This window comes from Emydura macquarii, unplaced genomic scaffold, assembly GCF_026122565.2.
Source record: "Emydura macquarii macquarii isolate MOO-44397 ecotype Brisbane River unplaced genomic scaffold, CSIRO-AGI_Emac_v2 contig_2676, whole genome shotgun sequence".
NCBI lineage: Eukaryota > Metazoa > Chordata > Testudines > Chelidae > Emydura > Emydura macquarii.
In genome coordinates, this window is record NW_027132813.1 from 2810111 (window position 1) to 2831759 (window position 21649).

At 47.5% G+C, this 21649-nt stretch overlaps 1 protein-coding gene across 1 annotated transcript in view; it reads left to right on the forward strand.

The window, feature by feature from the left end:
• The window catches only part of DNAH8 (dynein axonemal heavy chain 8), a 563218-nt gene that overhangs the window by 195744 nt on the left and 345825 nt on the right, over positions 1-21649 (forward strand). The window contains exons 24-25 of the mRNA XM_067565373.1: positions 15225-15331; positions 18908-19004. Coding sequence (XP_067421474.1) covers positions 15225-15331; positions 18908-19004 — 204 coding nt within the window. The remainder of the gene's footprint in view (positions 1-15224; positions 15332-18907; positions 19005-21649) is intronic.

The window sequence follows — 21649 nt, forward strand, 5'->3', positions numbered from 1 at the left end:
CTAACGGCTCCGGGTCCAGATCCCAGTCGGCACCGAAGCCAACTTCAGCGTGGCCTCAGGGGCCTTGGCAGTGGCCATATTGAGGTTCCTGGGGTACACAGGTGGGCCAGGCTACCGCCTCGCTCCACTCTTCAGTGGCCCCGCCACCACCTCCTCCTACAACCCAGCAGGACAAGGGCCACCCCTCCGAAGGGGGATCAGAACCAGAGGAAGGCCCCTCCACAGGGCCACTTCCTCAATCCTCCTCCTCATACCCCGATGATGTCACCTCCCGGGACCGTAAGACTCCATTGCCTGACTTCAGAGCTCATCAGGACATGCTAAAAAGAGTTGCTAGCAACCTGAATCTAGAACTAAAGGAGATCTCAGAGGAGGAGGACCCCCTATTCGGGGTTTCTGGGATGGTAGGCCCATCTAGAGTAGCCCTCCCCGTCCATGAGAGGGTGCTCAAGTTGGCTAAATCCCTCTGGCAAATCCCTGCCTCGGTTCCCCCTACTGCCAAGGGAGCCGAGAAGAAGTGCTTTGTACCCATCGAGGGGGTTGAGTACTTATATAATCACCCTGCGCCATGCTCCTTAGTGGTGGATGCGGTGAACCAGAGGGATAGACAGGGGGCCCAAGGTAACACCCCCAAGAATAAAGAAGCCAAAAAACTAGACCTGTTTGGCTGCAAGGTCTATACAACAGCGTCTCTGCAGCTGAGGATCGCAAACCACCAGGCGCTCCTCGGGAGGTACAACCTCAACCTCTGGTCCTCACTGCAGAGACTTGCTGAGATCCTTCTGCAGCTTTTACCCCAGGATAAAGCGGCGGACTTCACGACCGTCATCGAGGAGGGCGCTGCAGTGGCAGGAGTGGCCTTGCATTCCTCCAGCGATGCAGTGGATGCTGCCAGCAGAGCGATGGCCTCAGCCATAGTGTTGAGATGATCCTCGTGGCTCCAGTCGTCGGGGTTGTCCCAAGAGGCCCAGCAGACCATACCTCCCATTTGATGGTGCTGGCCTCTTTTCGGACAAAACTGATGACAAGCTGCGTGCCCTGAAAGATTCTAGGGCTACGCTGCGGTCCCTAGGGCTCTACATTCCACAGGCTTCAAGGCATCAGTCTCGGCCTCAGGCCCAGCGGCAGCCTCAGCCGCCTCCAAGGCAACCCCCCAGACCCGCTCAACCCAGGAAGGGTCGGGAGAGGTTCCGAGGCCCCAACCGCCATGACCGTTCAGGTTCTTCGGTGGGGGCCCAGCAAGGCCCTAATAAGGGCCAAAATAATAAAAAATCCTTTTGACGGTGCGCACGAGGGTGGCACTCTTCCTTTCCTCCTGGATCTCAACCGGCCCTTTGCCCGCAGACTCAGGCCGTATTATGCCCACTGGCAAAGCATTACTTCGGACTGATGAGTCCTTGGTATAGTCCGCAGGGACTATGCCCTACAGCTGACGGCCTTACCTCCAGACTCCCCTCCTACCCAGTCCCTCTTCAGGGACCCCTCTCACGAGCAGCTCCTCACTCAGGAAGTCTGCTCCCTCCTCCAGCTAGGAGCAGTGGAAGAGGTTCCTCCATGGGAAAGGGGAAGGGGTTTTTATTCCCGGTATTTCTTAATCCCCAAGGCCAAGGGGGTTCTGAGGCCCATTCTAGATCTCCACCGTCTGAACAAGTTCATCAGATGCCTCAGGTTCCGGATGGTCTCCCTAGCCTCTATCATTCCTACCCTAGATCCAGGGGACTGGTATGCTGCCCTCGACTTAAAGGACGCATACTTTCACATTTCTATCCTCCCAGGACACAGAAGGCTCCTACGGTTTATGGTAGCTGGTGGCCACTACCAGTTTTCAGCCCTGCCCTTTGGCCTTTCATCTGCCCCCAGGGTATTTACAAAATGTATGGCAGTAGTAGCGGCCCACCTGCACCGCAAGGGAGTTCAGATATTCCCATACCTGGACGACTGGCTGATCCGGGGCAGGTCCAGGGCCCACATCAGGAACAGCCTAGAGCTCACGTGCGCAGCGTGCACCAACCTGGGGCTGCTCATCAACGAGCAGAAGTCCATTCTCACCCCGGTGCAGCGCATAGAGTTCATTGGGGCCACACTAGATGCCACCCAGGCCAGAGCCTTCCTCCCAAGGCCTCGCTTCGAGGCAATGGCTGCCATAATAGACGACCTCCACAGGTCTCCCATGACGACAGCCAGGCAGTGCCTCCAGCTGTTGGGACACATGGCAGCCTGCACATACGTGGTGAGGTTAGCTCGCCTCAAACTCAGGCCTCTCCAGATGTGGCTAGCATCAGTGTACGCCCCAGTCAGACACCCTCTGAACAGGATGGTCACATTGCCCACCCAGATATTGGCTTCCCTATTATGGTGGAAGGACCCAAGGGAGGTGTTGAAGGGAATTCCCTTCAGGGAAGTAATGCCGTCGGTGACTTTGATCACGGACGCCTCAGATGTGGGGTGGGGAGTGCACATCACTGGCAACCTGAGCACCCAAGGGCGCTGGTCACCGGGTGAGATGTCCCTCCACATCAATGTCAGGGAACTCAGGGCAGTCCGCCTGGCATGCAAGGTCTTCCTCCGGTTCCTCAAGGGCAGAGTGGTACAGGTCCTAACGGACAATACAGCAGCCATGTTCCATATGAACAGGCAGGGGGGAGCGCACTCCTCGGCCCTCTGCCAGGAGGCCATACAACTTTGGGACTTGGCGGTGAGACACGACTTTCATATATCTGCCTCTCACCTCCCGGGGGTCAGGAACGACAAGGCGGACCGCCTCAGCAGGTCGTTCCTTCCCTGACACAATTGGTCACTAAACCCGGAGGTGATAGCTTCCGTCTTCCGCAAGTGGGGTGTTCCCCAACTGGACCTGTTCGCGTCATCCTGGAACAGGAAATGCCCGAGGTTCTGCTCGCTCCAGGATCGTGAGCTGGGCTCCATCTCCGACACGTTCCTTATACACTGGACGGGGACCCTCATGTATGCGTTTCCCCCCATTCCCTTGCTACCCAGAGTCCTCTTGAAGATCAAGAGAGACAAGGCAGATACCATACTGATCGCCCCAGCTTGGCCGAGACAGTACTGGTTCAGCATGTTGCTGGACCTGTCCATAACCACGCCCATGCCACTCCCGAGGCGTTACGACCTGCTCTCCCAGGACCAGGGTCGCCTGCTCCACCCGGACCTGGACTCCCTCCACCTGACAGCTTGGAGACTCTGTGGCTGACGGAGGGAGAGAGAGCCTGCTCCATGCAAGTACAGCAGGTCCTGCTTAGCAGCAGGAAACCTTCCACCCAGGTGATGTACCGAGCCAAGTGGAAGCGTTTTACCTGTTGGGCTCAGTCCCGGGGCATCCTACCGAGCTCCTCGCCAATACAGGCGATTCTGGAATACCTCCTTCACTTGAAGCTACAGGGCTTAGCCCTGGCCTCTCTTAGGGTGCGCCTGGTGGCCATCTCGGCCTTCCACCAGCCGATGGAGGGCAGATCCTTATTTTCACACCCCATGTCAGCTAGGTTCCTCAAGGGGGTGGAGAGGCTATATCCCCAGGTCCGCGACCCGGTGCCTCCCTGGGACTTGAACCTGGTCCTCACCATGTTGACATGACCCCCCTTCGAGCCCATGGCTACATGCCCATTGCTCGTCCTCTCTTGGAAGGTATCCTTCCTAGTGGCCATTACATTGACTAAGAGGGTCTCCGAGATAAGGGCTTTAACCTCGGAGCCCCCCTACATGGTCTTCTACAAGGATAAGGTCCTACTGAGGCCCCACCTGGCTTTCCTGCCTAAGGTGGTGTCTCGGTTTCATTATAACCAGGATATCTTCCTCCCCGTGTTTTTTCCTAAACTGCACGGTTCGGAGGAGGAGCGGAGATGGCACTCCCTGGATGTCAGACGAGCCCTGGCCTACCACATCGAGAGGACCAGGCCATTCCGGAAGTCAACGCATCTGTTCATGGCAGTGGCAGACCGGATGAAAGGCTTACCTGTCTCCACCCAGCGCATCTCCACCTGGATCACTGCCTGCATCAAAACCTGTTACGAGCGGGCGAAGGTGCCGCTTCCAGGAGCTGTAACAGCGCCCTCAACCAGAGACCAGGCCTCATCGGCGCCCTTCCTGGGAGGAGTGCCCCTGCAAGACATCTGCAGAGCAGCAACCTGGTTGTCGGTCCATACCTTTACGTTCCACTACACCATTGTACAGCAGGTGAGAGAGGATGCAGGATTTGGCAGGGCCGTCCTGGCGAGGGTGGCACAACGCTGACTTCTACCCACCTCCAAGGTATGGCTATTTAATCACCTATAATGGAATGGATATAAGCAATACATCTCGAAGAACAACAGTTACTGGTAAGTAACCCTGTTTTCCCTCATTAGATTGCAATGACTGGTTTGCTGCCCTTGATCTTCAAGGCATCTACTTTCATGTGGCAGTGCAACCAAGCCACAGGAAGTTTCTGAGATTTATTGTTGGCAGTCACCACTATTAGTACAGGTTCTTCCCTTTGTACTGTCCTGGGCCCCACACATATTTGCCAAATGCCTGGTGGTGGTGGGCTTCCCTATTTTAAAGGATTCACATCTTTCCTTACCTGTGTGATTGGTTAGTTTGGGGCAAACAGCAAGAACAAGAGCCCAGAAAACACCACTGATATGATTCTCAAGAGCCCAGCTGGACCATCTATGGATACATTCTCTTCTACTCAGTTTGGCAAAACAGTTTGGCTTGTTTTATTTCAAGGAAGCTTAGGCTGAGATTACCTTTGACGAGTGAGTCCTTGAGATTTGTAATCAAGTGGTATCTCATCCAGTTTCAGACTGATCCCATGTCCTCCTCTCTGCCCCCATTCTTCTTCAAGGACCCTTCTCATGAGACATTCAACAACAAGAAGTCAACTCCATACTACAGCTGGGAGCAGTAGAGGGGATACCATAAGAATTCAGCGGGAAAGTCTGTTACATCACCAATGCTGCATGATCGGTACCAGCAGAATCCCACCATTCTGGAGACCTCCCTCTCGGTACTGAGACCTCTGCACCGAACTTCCACCAAGCACAAGAAGTATCTCCACTGCCATGCCATACCCCTCCTCCCTCAAGTGAGGGTTCAGACAGTGAGCCAGTGGAGGTAGTGTCACAGTACTCCTCCCAAGTTCCATATGGTGTTCACTACCAACAGAGCCCAAGTATATATCCACAGATGGCCCCACCACCATCTTGGTATGGCCACCTCCAGGCTGTATGCCACTAACATCCCAATTGCCATATTGGGACCCTTGGATGGCACACTGCCAGCATGCCTCTCGGCCTTGCCTGAGAACCCTCAAGGCACACCTCTTTGGCCACAGCATCCAGGTCTTTGGAACCACCTCAAGACAGAGGAACAGGAAGCTGGTACCGAGGAGGAAGTAACATCAAGGATCATATCTTCCTATTATCCAATGAAACTGTCATGCCTCCTCTACTAACTTTGGCAGATGACATTCATCTCTTCCAGGAGCTGGCAAAGAGGGTGGAAGACACCCTCCAGATATCATTGGAGGAAGTCAGGGACACCCATCATCAGCTCCTTGACATCCTCCACTCTAAGTCCTCCCCAAAGATTACCCTCCCAATTTATGAGGCCATTTTAGATCCAGCAAAGACCATATGGCAAACCCTAGCATCAGTGGCACCAACCTGCAAGCGAGCAGACAAAAAACACTGTGTCCCCACCAAGGAATCTAAATTCCTATTCTCCCATCCATCACCCAACTCCATCATAGTGGACGCTGTCAACTCCTGCAGCCGACAACACCAGGCAAGGGCTACCCCCTACAATAGGGACTGGAAGTGCCTTGACCTTTTCTGTAGAAAAGTGTACTCCTCAGCCATTCTACAATTTCATATCACCAACTACCAGGCCCTCATGGCAAAATATGATCACATAAATTACTTGAAACTGAATAACTTTATTGACAAGAAGCCAGAAGCACATCACGACTCATTTAAGTCCATTATTCAAGAGGGATGATTAGTGGCAAAGATATCGCTACAATTTGCCCTTGACATGGCTGACACTGCAGCTAGATCCATCTTTATGACTGTGATGATGCAATGAGTGTCATGGCTCCATTTGTCAGGCTTCCCTAAAGAGGTACAGTCCACAGTTGAGGACCTTTCCTTTGAGGGCACAAAGCATTTTGCTGAGAAGACTGATGCCTCCCTTCACATCTGGAAGGAATCTGGGGCTACCCTCTGGACACTGGGTATCTATACACCAGGAAAAAAGAAACAATGTATTCTTCAATCCCAGCATAGACCACACATGTCTCAGTCCCAATCTCAACACTACTATGAGCCACAAAGAAAGGGAAATTCCCTAAATGCAAACAATCTTCATCGCAGCCATCTATGTATAAGCACCACTTTTGACTGGCAGGTCGAGGCACTGTTAGACCACTCCCCTCAAATGACACAGCTGACCATCATTCCACACCCATTTGGTCACCAATTAGCAGCATTCCGCAGTGCCTGGGAATGTATAGCACTGAACCAGTGGGGCCTAGAGATCAGTTAACTGAGTACTCCATCCATTTTACCATCCTACTGCTTCCAAAATACCCTTCCCTGTCTCTCTTCAGAGATCTTTCTCATGAGAGTTTACTATGACAAGATGTGGATCGTCATCTCCAGTTAGGAGCCATAGAACCAGCACCTCAATATCTATGAATCGAGGGGTCCTACTCTTGTTATTTCCTAATAACCAAAAGGAAGAGAGGTTAGATACCTATTCTAGACCTCAGAGCTCTCAACCAGTTTGTCAAGGCTCAGAAGTTCAAGATGGTCACCTTATCAATGATCATTCCAACATTGGAACAGGGAGACTGGTTTTCAGCTCTTGACCTCCAGTATGCTTATTTTCGTATCTTGGTCCTACCGGCTCACAGACAATTTCACAGATTCATTCTGGGATAAGACCAGTACCAATAGAGAATGCTCTCCTTCAAGCTATCATCGGCCCCAAGAGTATTTTCCAAGGTTCTGTCAGTGGTGGCCGCTCATTTATGTTTCCAAGGGGTAATAATCTACCCCTACCTGGATGATTGTTTCCTCAGAGCCCAGTCTCTCCAAGAGGCTCACCAAGTCACAAGAGCTACGATGCACTTGTTTCCAGAACTGGGCCTGCAGATCAACACCCAGAAGTCAACCCTCACTCCAGTACAACATCTGGAATTCATAGGGGCTGACCTTGACTCGTTATAGGCCAAAAGCATCTTAACACAAATTCCTATCCTTACTCATGCTCATAGACACTGTTCAAAACAGTCCACAAATGCCAGCCAGATTCTGCCTCCAACTCTTGGGGCATATGGCAGCGGTCATGGTGATGATACCACATGCCAGGCTTCACATACAATGCCTCCAAATGTGGTTCAGTTTGGTTATAGAACAACCAGAAACAGACTGGACAAATCCATCACCTCCCGAGATAAAAAACTCCTTAGACTTGTGGGAGGACCCTGCCAACATTTTCAAAGGGACCCTCTTCTCGCAAACCTCATCATTGTTCCTCTTCACCACCAACGCATCACTATAGGGTGGGGCACATACCTAAATGGCCTTATGATACAAGGCAAATGATCACCCAAGGAGATGTCCCTCCACATCAATCTCCTCAAGCTGAGAGCAGTCAGAAATGCCTGCACTCATTTCCTCCCTCTGATCACAGGATTACACACGAAGATCCTAACAGATAGCATAGCCTGTATGCACTACATCTGTCGACAGTGGGGAGCCAGGTAGCCCTTCCTATGAGCAGAAGCAATGAGGCTATGGAATTGGTGCATCTCTTATGAGGTCACACAGTCTACAGCTTACCTCCAGGGCATGCAAAACTTGATAGCAGACAGTCTAAGTTGCAAATTCTCACATAACCATGAGTGGGAGATAGACCTGACTGTACTTCATGACCTATTCAGGTGGAACATCATCTACACACCTGTTCACCAGTCACCTAAGCAAGAAATGTCCATGCTACTACTCCAAAATTCCCTGGGTGATGCTCTCCTCTTCTCCTGGAACGGGGACATTCTCTAGTCTTTCCTCCATTCCCCTACTGTTGAAGGTCCTGCTGAAAGTAAAAAGAGATGGATCCCATATCATTGTGATTGCTCCTATTTGGATGTGATAGACCCAGTATCCTTACCAGTCACAGCTCGTGATATGCCCTCCAATCCTTCTCATAGCCATTCTGCACCTCCTCTTCAAAACAATCCTAGGGCCTGTCCCAGGAGGTGAAGCAATCGATTCAGGACCTCCCCTTAGATGTGTCGGCCATATTCTCCAATCAGACCAATGTAAAGCTGCATGTAAAGTCTGAAGGACTCCAGGGCCACACTTCGCTCCCTGAGCCTGTACATGCCCCACGCTTCCAGGCGGCAGTCACGGCCCCAGGCACAGCAGCAACCAAGGTCTCTGCCTAGGCCCTTTCAACCCTACAGAAATAGGGACAGAAATAGGGGGTTTAGAAGACGAGATCAGCCCCCCAGCTCATCCTCAGCCCCCCAGCAAGGGCCCCCCAGGGGGTCGGGCAATCAGATGAAGCAGTTTTGATGCTGCACCGGAGAGTGACGACTCTACTGCTCCCCTGAATCTGCCCCGCCCCTTCCTAAACAGGTTAAGGCCCTTCTATCCCAAATGGGCAAAGATCAAATCGGACTGTTGGGTCCGTGGGATGGTCTCAAGGGGTTACGCCCTACAGTCTACTTCAAACCCCCCCCCCCAACGACTCTCCCCCTCCGTCCCTCTTCAGGGACCCTCTCACGAGCAACTCCTCTTCTAGGAGATGGACACCCTCCTCGACATAGGGCAGTGGAAATGGTCCCCCAAAGCTGAAGGGGAAAGGGGTTTTATTCGAGGTACTTCCTCATCCCCAAAGCAAAGGGGGGTCTGAGACCCATATTAGACCTGCATCATCTAAACAAATATGTCAAACGACTCAGGTTTCACATGGTCTCCCTAGCCTCCATAATCCCTTCCCTGCATCCAGGAGACTGGTATGCCACCCTCAACCTCAAGGACGCATACTTTCATGTATCCATCCTTCCCAGCCACAGACGTATCCTCCGTTTCACGGTGGCTGGCTCCCACTACCATTTTACGGCCCTCCCCTTCGGCCTATCTTCGGCTCCAAGGTTATTCACCAAATGCATGGCGGTAGTGGCTGCCCACCTGAGACGAAAAGGTGTACAAGTCTTCCTTACCTGGACGATTGGCTGATCAGGGGCAGGTCCAGGTCCCAAGTGCAGGAGAGCATGACCCTTACTTGCTCCATGTGCAGCAGAGTGGGACTGCTCATAAACAAGCAGAAGTCCACACTAACCCCAGTGCAATGTATAGAATTCATTGGGACCACCCTGGACGCTTCCCAAGCCAGAACCTTCCTGCCTCAGCCACGTTTCGAGGCGATGGTCTCTATCGTCTCCCAGCTGTACCAATGTCCCACGACAACAGCCAGGCACTGCCTACAGCTGTTAGGCCACATGGCGGCCTGCACGTATGTAGTGAGACTGACTCACCTGAGGCTCAGACCGCTTCAGGCATGGTTGACGTTGGAATATGTGCCGAGCAGACACCTGTTGGACTGGGTGGTTACAGTTCCCCTGCCTGTCTTAGCCTCCCTAACCTGGTAGCGGACTTCCAAGGCAGTGATGAAGGGCATTCTGTTCAGGGAACTGGACCTGTCAGTCACCCAAATCTCCGATGCTTTGGATGTAGGATGGGGAGCCCACATCAGAGCCAACCTAAACACTCAGGGGGTCTCGTTGGGGGAGGAGAGGCACCTACACATTGACATGAAGGAGCTGAGGGCCATTTGCCTGGCGTGCAAGGTGTTTCTCCGTTTCCTGGCAGGCAGAGTGCTGCAGGTGCTGACGGACAACACCCCAGCCATGTTTTACATAAATAGGCAGGGGGTAGCTTGCTCCTCGGCCCTCTGCAAGGAAGCCATCCACCTGTGGAACTTTGCCGTGAGGCATGATTTCCACCTGACTGCCTCTCACCTCCCAGGAGTGAGGAATGATGAGGCGGATCGCCTCAGTAGGTCGTTTCTACCCTGCCACGACTGGTTGTTGCACCCGGAGGTCGTGACTATGATCTTCCAGAAGTGGGGCATTCCCCAACTGGACCTATTCACGTCGGTCTGGAACAAGAAGTGTCCGAGGTTCTGCTCGCTCTGGGATTGTGAGACTGGGTCAATTTACAATGCACTCCTTGTCGACTGGATGGGGACACTCATGTACGCATTTCCTCCCATTCCGCTCCTGCCCAAGGTCCTGCTGAAAATAAACAGGGACAGGACGGATGTTATACTTATCATTCCGGCCTGGCCGGGGCAGCATTGGTTCAGCACGCTGTTGGACTTTTCGATCGCCCCGCCCCTGGAGCTCCCGAGACAGCACGACCTTCTCTCCCAGGACCATGGTCGACTGTTGCACCCAGACCTGGACTCCCTGCACCTCACAGCCTGCAGGCTCTGTGCTGACATAGGGAGAAAGAGCCTGCTCAGCGCAGGTCCAACAAGTTCTGCTGGGCGCAGAAAACCTTCAACACCGATCATGTATCGGGCTAAGTGGAACCAGTTTACCTGCTGGGCGGAGTCCTGGGGTATTCCGCCAAACCTCTCTCCTATTCAGGTGATCCAGGAGTACCTGCTTCAGCTAAAGCTCCAGGGTCTGGCGTTGGCCTTCCTGAGGGTTCACCTGGCAGCCATTTCGGCCTTCCATCAGCCGCTAGAGGGGAGATCCTTGTTCTCCCATCCCATGTGAGTCAGGTTCCTCAAGAGGGTGGAGAGGCTTTATCCGCAGGTCTGTGACCCAGTGCCTCCCTGGGATCTCAACCTGGTCCTCTCGAGACTCATGGGGCCCCCCTTTGAGCCCATGGCTTCATGCCCTCTGCTCATCCTTTTATTGAAGGTATCCTTCCTGGTGGCTATTACCTCAGCTAGGAGGGTCTCCAAGATTAGGGCCTTGACCTCGGAGCCCCCTTATACAGTATTCTATAAGGATAAGGTGCAGTTGAGGCCGCATCCAGCCTTCCTGCCCAAGGTGGTTTCTCAATTTCATTATAACCAAGATATTTTTCTCCCTGTTTTTTTCCCTAACCACACAGTTCAGAATAGGAGCGAAGATGGCATTCGCTGGTCATGAGACAAGCCCTGGCCTACTACATCGAGAGGATAAAGCCGTTCCGGAAATCGACACAGCTGTTTGTCACAGTGACAGACAGGACGAAAGGATCACCTGTCTCCACCTAGTGCATCTCCTCCTGGATCACATCCTGCATCAAGTTTTGCTACGAGCAGGCGAAGATGCCACTTCCAGGAGTCATCACAGCCCACTCAACCAGAGCTCAGGCCTCCTCTGCAGCCTTCCTGGATAGAGTGCCCCTGCAGGACATCTGCAGAGCTGCCTCCTGGTCATCGGTGCATATCTTCACATCCCACTACGCCATCGTCCAGCAGGTGAGAGAGGACGCGGGATTTGGCTGAGCTGTGCTGAGGGCAGCTCACCGGTAACTCCTACCCACTTCCAAGGTATTGCTTGTTAGTCACCTGTAGTGGAATGAACATGAGCAATCACTCGAAGAAGAATAGAAGGTTACTTACCAGTAACTGATGTTCTTCCAGATCTGTTGCTCATGTCCATTCCACAACCCACCCTTGTCCCCGCTGCTGGAGTTGGCAGAAAGAAGAGACTGAGGGGCCGTAGGGGCAGCAGTGCCTCATATACCGCACATTTGTGCTGGACTCCAGGCGGTATCAGAGCCAGCCCTATGGGATTTGCTAAGGGGAAAAAGTTCCGGGAACGGTGTTGTGCATTTGCCTATAGTGGAATGGACATGAGCAACACATCTCTAAGAACATCAATTACTGGTAAGCTACCAGAAAGCTATTTTTTAGGCCTCCAAATTGTCCAGTGAAGACTTCTCATAACCAAAAGGGCTTCCTCAGTCAATTATTTGGTTTGTTCATGGGCAGAGTAGCACAGAGCATCTTACACTGTGATATACCATGCAATGACTCTTTCTTTACTATGCAGTTTTTTTGCTATGTACAGCAAAGATGCTTTAAGCTCATCCACATAGTATTTGGACAAAAAGTTATCCGATCTTTCTTGGTATCCTGCAAGGAAAGATGATTTTTTTTTAAAACTAAAAAGTAAAAACAAAATTGCCCTTTGTAATTTGGCCCATCATTGTTTGTGGGAGGAGGTTCTCTATTTTATTCCTTCCCTCTCTTTTTGGGTGATAATTTTACTGTTTGATATTTCCTATCACTATTAGACTCACATAGTACCAGACTGCAACATGACAGGAAGGTAAAATTAGTTTCTTTACCTGTAATTCTCCAACCATGTAAATGCTGCTCCATCAGAATCCATCCTGTGCATAATCAAAGTTGTTCTAAGCTTCAGTGAAAGAGCATGGAAGCTACTTTTTTAGTTTGGTTTGATGGAATCTGAAGGATGAGTGAGAGAAAATGTTTTTAGAAAACTTTACATTTTTTATTTAAATACACATTTTCTCCTGTTCTGACAAGCGTTTTTAATTATCATTTTTAGTTCTTTAGTTTTTTTGTGTATTAACTATGGCAGAATGTGTGGGATCTCAGTGTGGCTATAGTACCTCAAGCGTCCAGGCTGGGGAAGCTAGCATATGGGCTTGGAGAAAGAAAACAAGAAATCTGGAGTGAGAGCCTCACCCTGTCCCTCTGGCCCCTTTGTGCTGGGTAAAAGGGCTAGTGTGCCTGTGAGAGTAGTATCTTATGTGGGAATGCAGATGTTATATAAATTAGTTTGTTTGTTTTAAGTGGGTTTCATCTTGATGGGATTTAAAGTATCTTTTTTTATCAAGATCAAGATTCTGGACTTCACGCTGTTTGATTTACAGACCAGTTTCCAAGTAGAAATATTATTATAAATCCCCTATTTTTGAGAAGGAACTGAAGGTGATGAAACTGACAACTGATCATAAGTTTATTCAAACTTATTTTAAATCTTGCTGATGGATGAATATTTAATGATTGATTGTTGCTAGAGTTCTATTTCAGTTAGTGTAGCCATATGCCACCAGGGGCTCCTCTGCCCCTACCTTCTCCTCGCTCACCAACCACTCAGAAACCATCCAGTTCAGGAATCACCAGTCCAGTTTATTTACAGCATGCAGTCCTACCACCTTCTTACTGTACACAACTTAGGCTAGCTACCTCAGGGACTTCTCAGCTTCTGCAGGCAGGCAGGCAAAGCTTCTGCTTACCTTTTACTCTCTGGCTTCTTCCCTCCCCTCTAGTCCCCATTTCCATCGCTGGGGCATTTATAGCTCCTGGCTAATTAGGCTGACAGCTGCTTCCCATTCACGAATCAGGTACAGGAATATCTAGCCCGCTCCAATTTACCTCACTTAATTAGGGCTGGCGTGACAGAGCGCTGGCTAAGGGGTTGCTGCCCAGCACTCTGTCACAGTTAGCTATTGTAGGATTTTTATGATGAACATTCTGTAAACTATTGACACAATGTCATCTCAGGTCTTTCACTCAGATAAGACAATGACAGTTTTCTCAAAAGTGGTCTCATGAATCTATATTTTTGATATTTTGGATGTTCACAGATGTCAGTTGATATGCAAAACACCAAATATTTTTAAAATTGCTGATTTAAGTGAGACTTTTCCAAGTCTAAGTTTGACCTAATTGGAACCTGATTAGATCAACTTCCATGGCTGGAAGGCCTTGCACCTGATTAGTTCAAATAGCTTGGAGAGAGGTGCTGCAAGGTGGCATAAGCAAAATTTGCAAACCATAAGAATCAAGGATTAGCCCGAGAAGTCAATTTTTTGGGGTCAATAAGTCACATGAAGATGTTCCAGAATCTCCAAGACCTTGTGGAGAGGAAGTCACAACATCAACAAACAGGTTATGGTAGCCTTTGACCAATCTCTCTGCATCTGAAGAAGGTCTGGTAGTGAGAAGCATTGTGCAAGCAGAACATTACTGTCTGACTCCTTGACTGTAGTTCCAGCTCTTACTCTACAAGATATCAGAAGACTATGAGAGCTGAAGAGTTTGCAACCCTCTGTTTCTTAAGTATCTTATTTTTCCTCTTTCTATTTTTTTAGTGAAGAATCATCCCAACTTTTTATATTCTTTAATTTTAGGGTGTAAAAGTGTAATACATACAAGCATGTGTGTCTGACTACCCATAAAGAACACATGGGGAAGGCACGAAAAAGGAAAGATCCCCAGGTTTAAACAGCCCTAAATATTGTCTCATAAAATTATTCATTATAGTTTGTTCTATGTTTAAAAGTCCTGGTAGACCTTACATTATTGGCAATTTCTGGTAACTAAGAGTTGCCTAAACTTCTGCTTTTCAAGATTGTTTTGTTAATCTGTATTATAATATCTCTGTTGGGGAGAAGGAAGAAAAAGTTCACATATTCACATAAGAATAGAATTCTAAGAAAGAAGCATTGTAATTGGCTTCTCAGATTCTGTTTTAGAAATTTAAACCATTTGCTTTCAATATTAAACTCTGAACCTGCTTTAAACCAAAGATTTGATTGTCTTTGTTAAAAATCTTTAGTTGGGATTTATAACCAACTGTTAAGCTATCGTTGTAGAATCATCTTTACAGTGTATAAGTATTGATTTTTTTGTATTAATTTCATTTAATTTGATTATTAAATTCCAATCCAATATAAAATCTAATTTATTGATTTGATTTTGATTGTTGTAATGTTCCATTTTTAGTTTGATATTAATATTAGCAGCTTAGCTTTGATTGGTTTTCTTGATTTTACTTTCGTTTAAACGTTTAAAATAAAATTTATAAAAAGATACTGAATCACATTTCAATAAGCAGTATGGATCCAGAACCTTTGAGGACTTTGTTGGGTATCATCTAAGCTCCCCTGTAATTAATCTTTGGTTCTCAGATGGTGTAAGGGGGGACATAAACACACCATTTCTGGCTGCGGGGAGCATTTCCCATGGTGTAGGCACTGTGGAAGGAATTAAAAAGACAGGTAAATTATTTAAAATCACTAAAATGAGAGAGATTCATTTTTTTTAAAAAAACAAAACTTCATTGAATGACTCAGATTTTTCCCCTATATTTTACCTTCTCCAATTTACTTCCTTTTCATTTCTTTTATACTTTGGATTATATATGTACAGCATCTAAATATTTTTATTTGTTGCAGGAATGTAAAGAGGTAATTGCATATTTCAGCCATCAGTTACTTGACAGTCTGTTGAAAGCCACTCGACTATCTTTGGATACTCTAAAAAAGAGAATGTTTGTTTCAACGTAAGTTGCAAGTGAAGTATTACTTCATTAAAGCAATTTAGACAGTAATACTGAGGTAGTATTATGAAAACCCATTTAGTTTCTTTATCTTTGTTACCAAGAATTTATATGGAGCACTAAGGGAAAAAAGCATTTATATTCATTGATTATAATTCTTTTCTTCTAGTACCAAGAGATGCTACATATCCTTTTTCCATGAACCAAAGCCTTCTGCCTTTTAATATACCTCCCTGTTTTCAATAGGAGCTACACAAAATAAAGGGTTTTGGCAGTGTAACATATTTAAAATTCATTACTTTATGTTTGTTTTTTCTAGTGGCACTCACACACTAGGTGGTTTCCAGAAATTCGAGAAAGAATGATCCTGCTTCACATATCTCACATTCTAACAATGGACAGACAGATTAACAAAGGCTATGGACAGAAACAACAAATTGGCTGCCTGGTAGATGGTGGAAGGGCCTATGTAATGAGAATCACCAGGGTTTTCCTTCAATGCTGAGGAGGGTCATTCTGGTGACAGTCTTCATAGTAGCTGTATATGTGAACACCATGTGCTTTGAATTTAGGACAGTGACCTCAAACTCCAAAGCCAAGTGCCAGATCTGGCTTCATCCATAGATAGTGAGCAAACACTCTAAGCCAGTGGTTCTTAACCTTTCCAAACTACTGTACCCCTGAAGCCTGAGTCCCACCCCCACGGGGCTGAGGCATGTAACTTAGTTTCATGGCGCCCCTGTGGCTCCAGGCAATTGCCTTTCTTGCCACCCCCAATACCAGCTCTGCACTTGCGACCCCTCTAAAACCCCAGGTTAAGAAACACTGCTCTAAGCAAATATTTTGTGCTTCCAAGTTCAAAGAATCCCTGCTTTTCTGAGAAAAGATGGTGAAAAAATTGTGGCTTACAATGCCTCAACCCAAACAAGTGCTTCCTCTCTCAGCCAACAAAGCAAGAAGAGAATACATGTTCTCCTTCGAGTGCTTGCTCATGTCCATTCCAATATAGGTGAGTGCAGGCCACCGTGAACGGGTTTCCTGAACTTTTACCCCTTAGCAGACTCCGTAGGGTCGGCTCTGGTGCAGGTGAATGGCCACTTCCAGGTGTTATCACAGTGCACTCAACCAGGCCTCCTCTGCGGCCTTCCTGGAAAGAGTGTCCCTGCAGGATATCTGCAGAGCAACCACCTGGTTGTTGGTGCATACCTTCGCGTTCCACTATGCTATCGTTCAACAGGCAAGAGAGGATGCGGGATTCGGCAGAGCCGTGCTGAGGGCAGCTCACTGGTAACTCCTACCCACCTCCAAGGTATTGCTTTTTAATCAGCTATACTGGAATGGATATGAGCAATCACTCGAAGTAGAAAACAGGGTTATTTACCAGTAACTGTTATTCTTCGAGATGTGTTGCTCATGTCCATTCCACACCCACTCTCCATCCCCGCTGTCAGAGTTGGCAGAAAGAAGGGACTGAAGGGCCGTAGGGTTGGTGGTGCCTTATATACCGTGGCTTGCGCGTGGGACTCCAGGGGGCACCAGAGCCTACCCTTCAGGGTCTGCTAAGGGGAAAAAGTTCCAGGAACCCATGCACGGTGGCGTGCATTCACCTATATTGGAATGGACATGAACAAAACATCTCGAAGAACAACAGTTACTGGTAAGTAACCTTGTTTTTTCCTATAGGCAAAGGAAAACTTTTTGCTCATACTCAGGGCAAAGATACCAGAGAAAGGTTTTCTTGCAGGTTTTCTTGGATTGCAGATGCAATCCTTGGAGCAGGACCTAGGACTCCAAAACTAAAGTTATCTCACATGCCCCCTAGAGATGGCATAAACTATCCACAGATATTTGGGCCAGATCTGTAACCACAGCAGATGCTGTGGGGAAGCTGACTTGCTTAGGAGCTTGGTCCACCCCCATTTCATGCAACAAGTATGGAAGATATCCCTTTGGGAGGGCTGTAATTGTTCAGTGAAAAGACACTCCTCACTCCAGAAACTAAAGGACTCCTGCTTGATCCTGGTTTGTGTACCAACCTTCCTATTGAAGACCCTATTCCATTTTCCATATAAGGGCCAACAGTAATAGCAGACTATGGCTTGCTCCACAGGTTCTTCAGTGAAATAGCCATTTACAGAAACAGAAGTCTTTGTCTGGTTCATTTTCTGAATCTCTCAGAGAAGCAAATCTAAGGGCACACTAAACTTACAGGTGTTAATTTTCCTTCCACTTTCTTCTGGGGCACTGACTATTTGTTTTCTCGATGGCATGGAGTTGAACCTCAGACAAATGGACTTTGGAAATCATCTGCCTGCCTTCAGAGATCTTCCTATTGCAGACATATATAAAGCACCTACGAACTCTCTTCACACTTTTACAAAGTGTTATTGCTTGGATTTGGCTTCTAGCTTCAGGCTTCTCATACCCAACATTTATTTCCAAAGTAGGGAAGTCAAAGTGCTCAGTAAAGCCCCACCACCACTGCCAAGAAAAGAAGATTTTTCAGGATGTGCTTTTCTTTATTTGGCCAATCTCTTTCAGTAGTTTTTCTTCCTAATTACTGTCTCCTCATAGAGACTTTAATGTATCTAATTTCTTGGGTTGGATGTTTAAGAGGTGTCTTGTCATTATGCTTATAGCAGCTTTACCCATTTTTTTCTTTTGGGACATGACTCAAGGCAGGTCTACACTATTGCTGAAGTCGATATAACTTACATCACTCAGGGATGTGAAAAAGCCACCACCCTGAGTGACGCAAGTTACGGCAACCTAAGTGCTGTCCACACTGGTGCTACATTGGCAGGAGACATTTTCCCACTGACATAGCTTCTGCCTCTTGCAGAAGTGGAGTAACTATGCCGACGGGAGAGAGTTCTCTCATCAGCATAGAACATCTTCACCAAAAGTGCTACAGCGGAACAGCTGCATCGGTGCAGCTAGGCTGATATAGCACTTCTAGTGTAGATTAACCCTCACACTTTTGGCTACAAAGTGGAATTCTGGTCCCATTGCAGTCAGTAGGAGTTTTGACTTTCACTTCAGTAGAGCCAGAATTTTAGCACAGGTACCCTGCACAGATAGAATCTTGAGAGAAGGAAATTACTTAATTTTTTTTCTGCTTCACTAAATATATCAGCTTGCAGAATTCTCACTCACCTATCCATTGCATTTTAGAATTTGCAAATTGTCTGTATTAATTTGTCTTGATTCTTTTGCAACTTGTTTTAATTTTTTCTTTTGGGTATGTTTTTAATCATGTGTTGCTCATTTAGTATTAGTTTTTATCATCCTGGGAACTTCACTTCCCACCCTATGGAAGGAACTGATTGAAATGTTTGGTGAGCAGGTTTCATTATTTTGGGGAGCCTTCCATCCCACTTAAACAAGTACTAACTGGCTGTAAGGGCAGGGGCTAGGTCCAAGATAAGAATTCTCCAAGATGACTTCTAAATTTAAGAGATGTCAAATTTTAATGGAAGTACTTTCCTTTTATAGTAACTCAAATGATGGAGGCAATATAATTTAAAAGTTGTATGGTGGAGTATATATAATGTATTTCAATTGTATTTTCAGCACCAGCACCTTTGGACGCACAGGTTTTTTTGCTCAGGCAAACAAATCCGAAGAAGTTGTTTCTTTTCTAAAAGCTGAAGTGCATCTTGCTATTCCTAATGTGGTAAGCAACTTGTGCTATTAGTTCTTTTTTATGTTGACTCTGGCTGTTCTATGACTTCAGCCCTTGGTGTGTTTATGTGATTGTGTTGATAGTTTTTGTTGTTGTGGTGTTTTTGTCATGGCCATGCTCTTTAAAGGCACATGACCTCACTTGTATTGGGAACAATGGGAAGTGGTGATCATTTGGAAAAAGAGCATAGGTTGCTCTGAAGAAGCTTGTATACACAGCCTGTGCTGACAGCTAAACTTTAAGTTATGAAAACTAATGGCAAAAATTACCATTAATACTAAATACTTCTTTTCACCAGATCTGTTCGACAGGGAAGGTAGCTGGGATCAACAAACTAGGGAATGGGTGTATATAGGGATTCATGAGGGAGACTGAAGTATACAGGGAAGCATAGGGAGATGCAACTGGAAGGAATTTGTAGGAAAGGAAGGAAGGGAGAAACTGGGATATACTTTCAAGCTGTTTTGCAGTGATCTGGCAATACAAAGTGGCTTTAATCCAGCATAACTAGCCAATATGTTCAGGCTGTTTTGTGCTGCTCTAGAGTGGCATAAAGCAGCTGAAGCATACTGGTGAATCTGGCCATGAAAGTTATATATTTAAAATGGGATTTGAGATTAATACTATGTATCTTAAAATCTTTAGGAATGTCACATGGTAGCATTGTTTGAGTTTCTTATGTAGTGTTAATGTATGAAAATTTTAATTAAACCAAAATTGAAATTTTCTGACAAAAATTGGGTTAAAATGGAGTTAAATACATTACAGGGATGGTGTAATTATCCCAAACCAAATGTTCTTCTTGAAGATTTTTTTTGCACATGGGTCTTACTTCAAGGTGCACCTGTGGTCCATGAACATGAGATTGGGTTATTTTAACCAGTTGTGTCCATTGGGGCTTCACCTGCACCCTACATGTTTTGATATTCCCACCTGAGGGCATAAATGGTGGGCCCAATTGTTCCTCGGTTCTTTTTTTTATCACCAGTGGCAGCTGAGACAGAACTTAGGCTGTGTCAACCTGGTTCTTCTTTGAGTAGTGTCCCTGTAGGTTGTGGAAGAACCCAAACTCAGGGGTCCTTACTTACAAGTCCGTTGCCCAGCGGATAGGTCAGAATAAGCCAAACAACAGATTAGTAAAGTCAAAGTTTATTCTTTGCGTAAAGAAGGTGGTCCCTTCAATGTAAGGGGCAACTCTTAACATAAAATTCTAAAAACTTTTATAGGCTGACACAAACAAGTCTTTATACGTCACAGTTTCCATGGTCATACATACTAAAAAAACTGTTTATCTAGGAATTTTCTAGCTCAGTATTTTCAACTTTCCTTATCTAAGTTACAAGGTCTTTCTCTGCATTCCATCACTGCTGGCGCCCAGGTTCCATAACTATCTTGTTAACCCTTAATATTCTATGATTTAAACACCTGCTAGAAAGGCACTTTCAATCTCAGGCTTTTGCAGCCATTTCTATTGATCAGTTCTGATAAGAAACAGAGACCCCATCTTCTTTTCCCTTCACAAGGTGCTCCACTCTAGGTGCTGGCACATCCTCATGTTCTTGATCAGCGATTTCTGACAGCAGTACTTGTCTGGGTCGCGTATGTGCTGTCCCTGTCTTGAGGTGTCGCTGGCATCATTTTTGCCATGTGCGACTCAGCCGTCTCAGTTCCTTCTCAACCGTTCGTGGTCCAAGATGGAGCCCTCAGTAGTTAGTACTTAACTCATCAAAATACTTAGTAGTTAGCTCTACTTCGAATGATTGCTCATATCCATTCCAATATAGGTGAGTGCACGCCACCGTTCACGGGTTCCCGGAATTTTTTCCCCTTAGCAGACCCTGTAGGGTCGGCTCCGGCACCCCATGGAGTACCGCGTGCATGCCGCGGTATATGAGGCACCACCGACCCTACGGCCCCTCAGTTCCTTCTTTCCGCCCATGACGGTTGCTGGAACGTCTCTTGCTTCTTTCAAGTACTTCCCCTGTTAGAGCTTTGTTGTGTGTAGTTAGTTAAGTGTTTCGTAGTGTTAAATGTTGAATAGTTAAGTAGAGTAGTTTAGGATTTAATGGGAGCACTTAGGGGCTTAGGGTGGCAAGGCCATGCCTGAGTCACCTGGCTTTAAGCCTTGTACCGCTTGTGACAAGGCTTTTCCAATCAGTGACCCTCATGATCGCTGCCTCAAATGCTTGGGAGAGCAGCACCGGAGGGAAAAGTGCCAAATTTTCAAAGCTTTCAAGCCTCAGACTCAAAAGGAGCGGGACATTCAGCTGAAAGCTATTCTAATGGAAGTGGCGCTCCGACCAGCCTCCGAGCCACCTCGTTCTACCTTGGGACCGAGCATCTCCTCGGTGCAGAGCGCACCACCAGCACCGGAGTCAATTCGGCGCAAGGAAACATCTCCGGTGCCGGGAAAAAAAGAGGCAGCGGTGCGTGGAATGCTCACACTCCCCTGCACCACCTGCACAGGCAGGGTCGAGTGCTGAGATGCACCAGCCACGACCTGTAGAGCAAGCTCCGGTGCCTGCATCTCTGTGCAGGGAGCCTCCCCCGACTCCTGGGGGTGGGGGAGTGCCCCTGCAGGTGTCGTTGACACCGGAGGCTTGTCAGGCAGCATGAGCCTTGATGGCCCTGCCCAT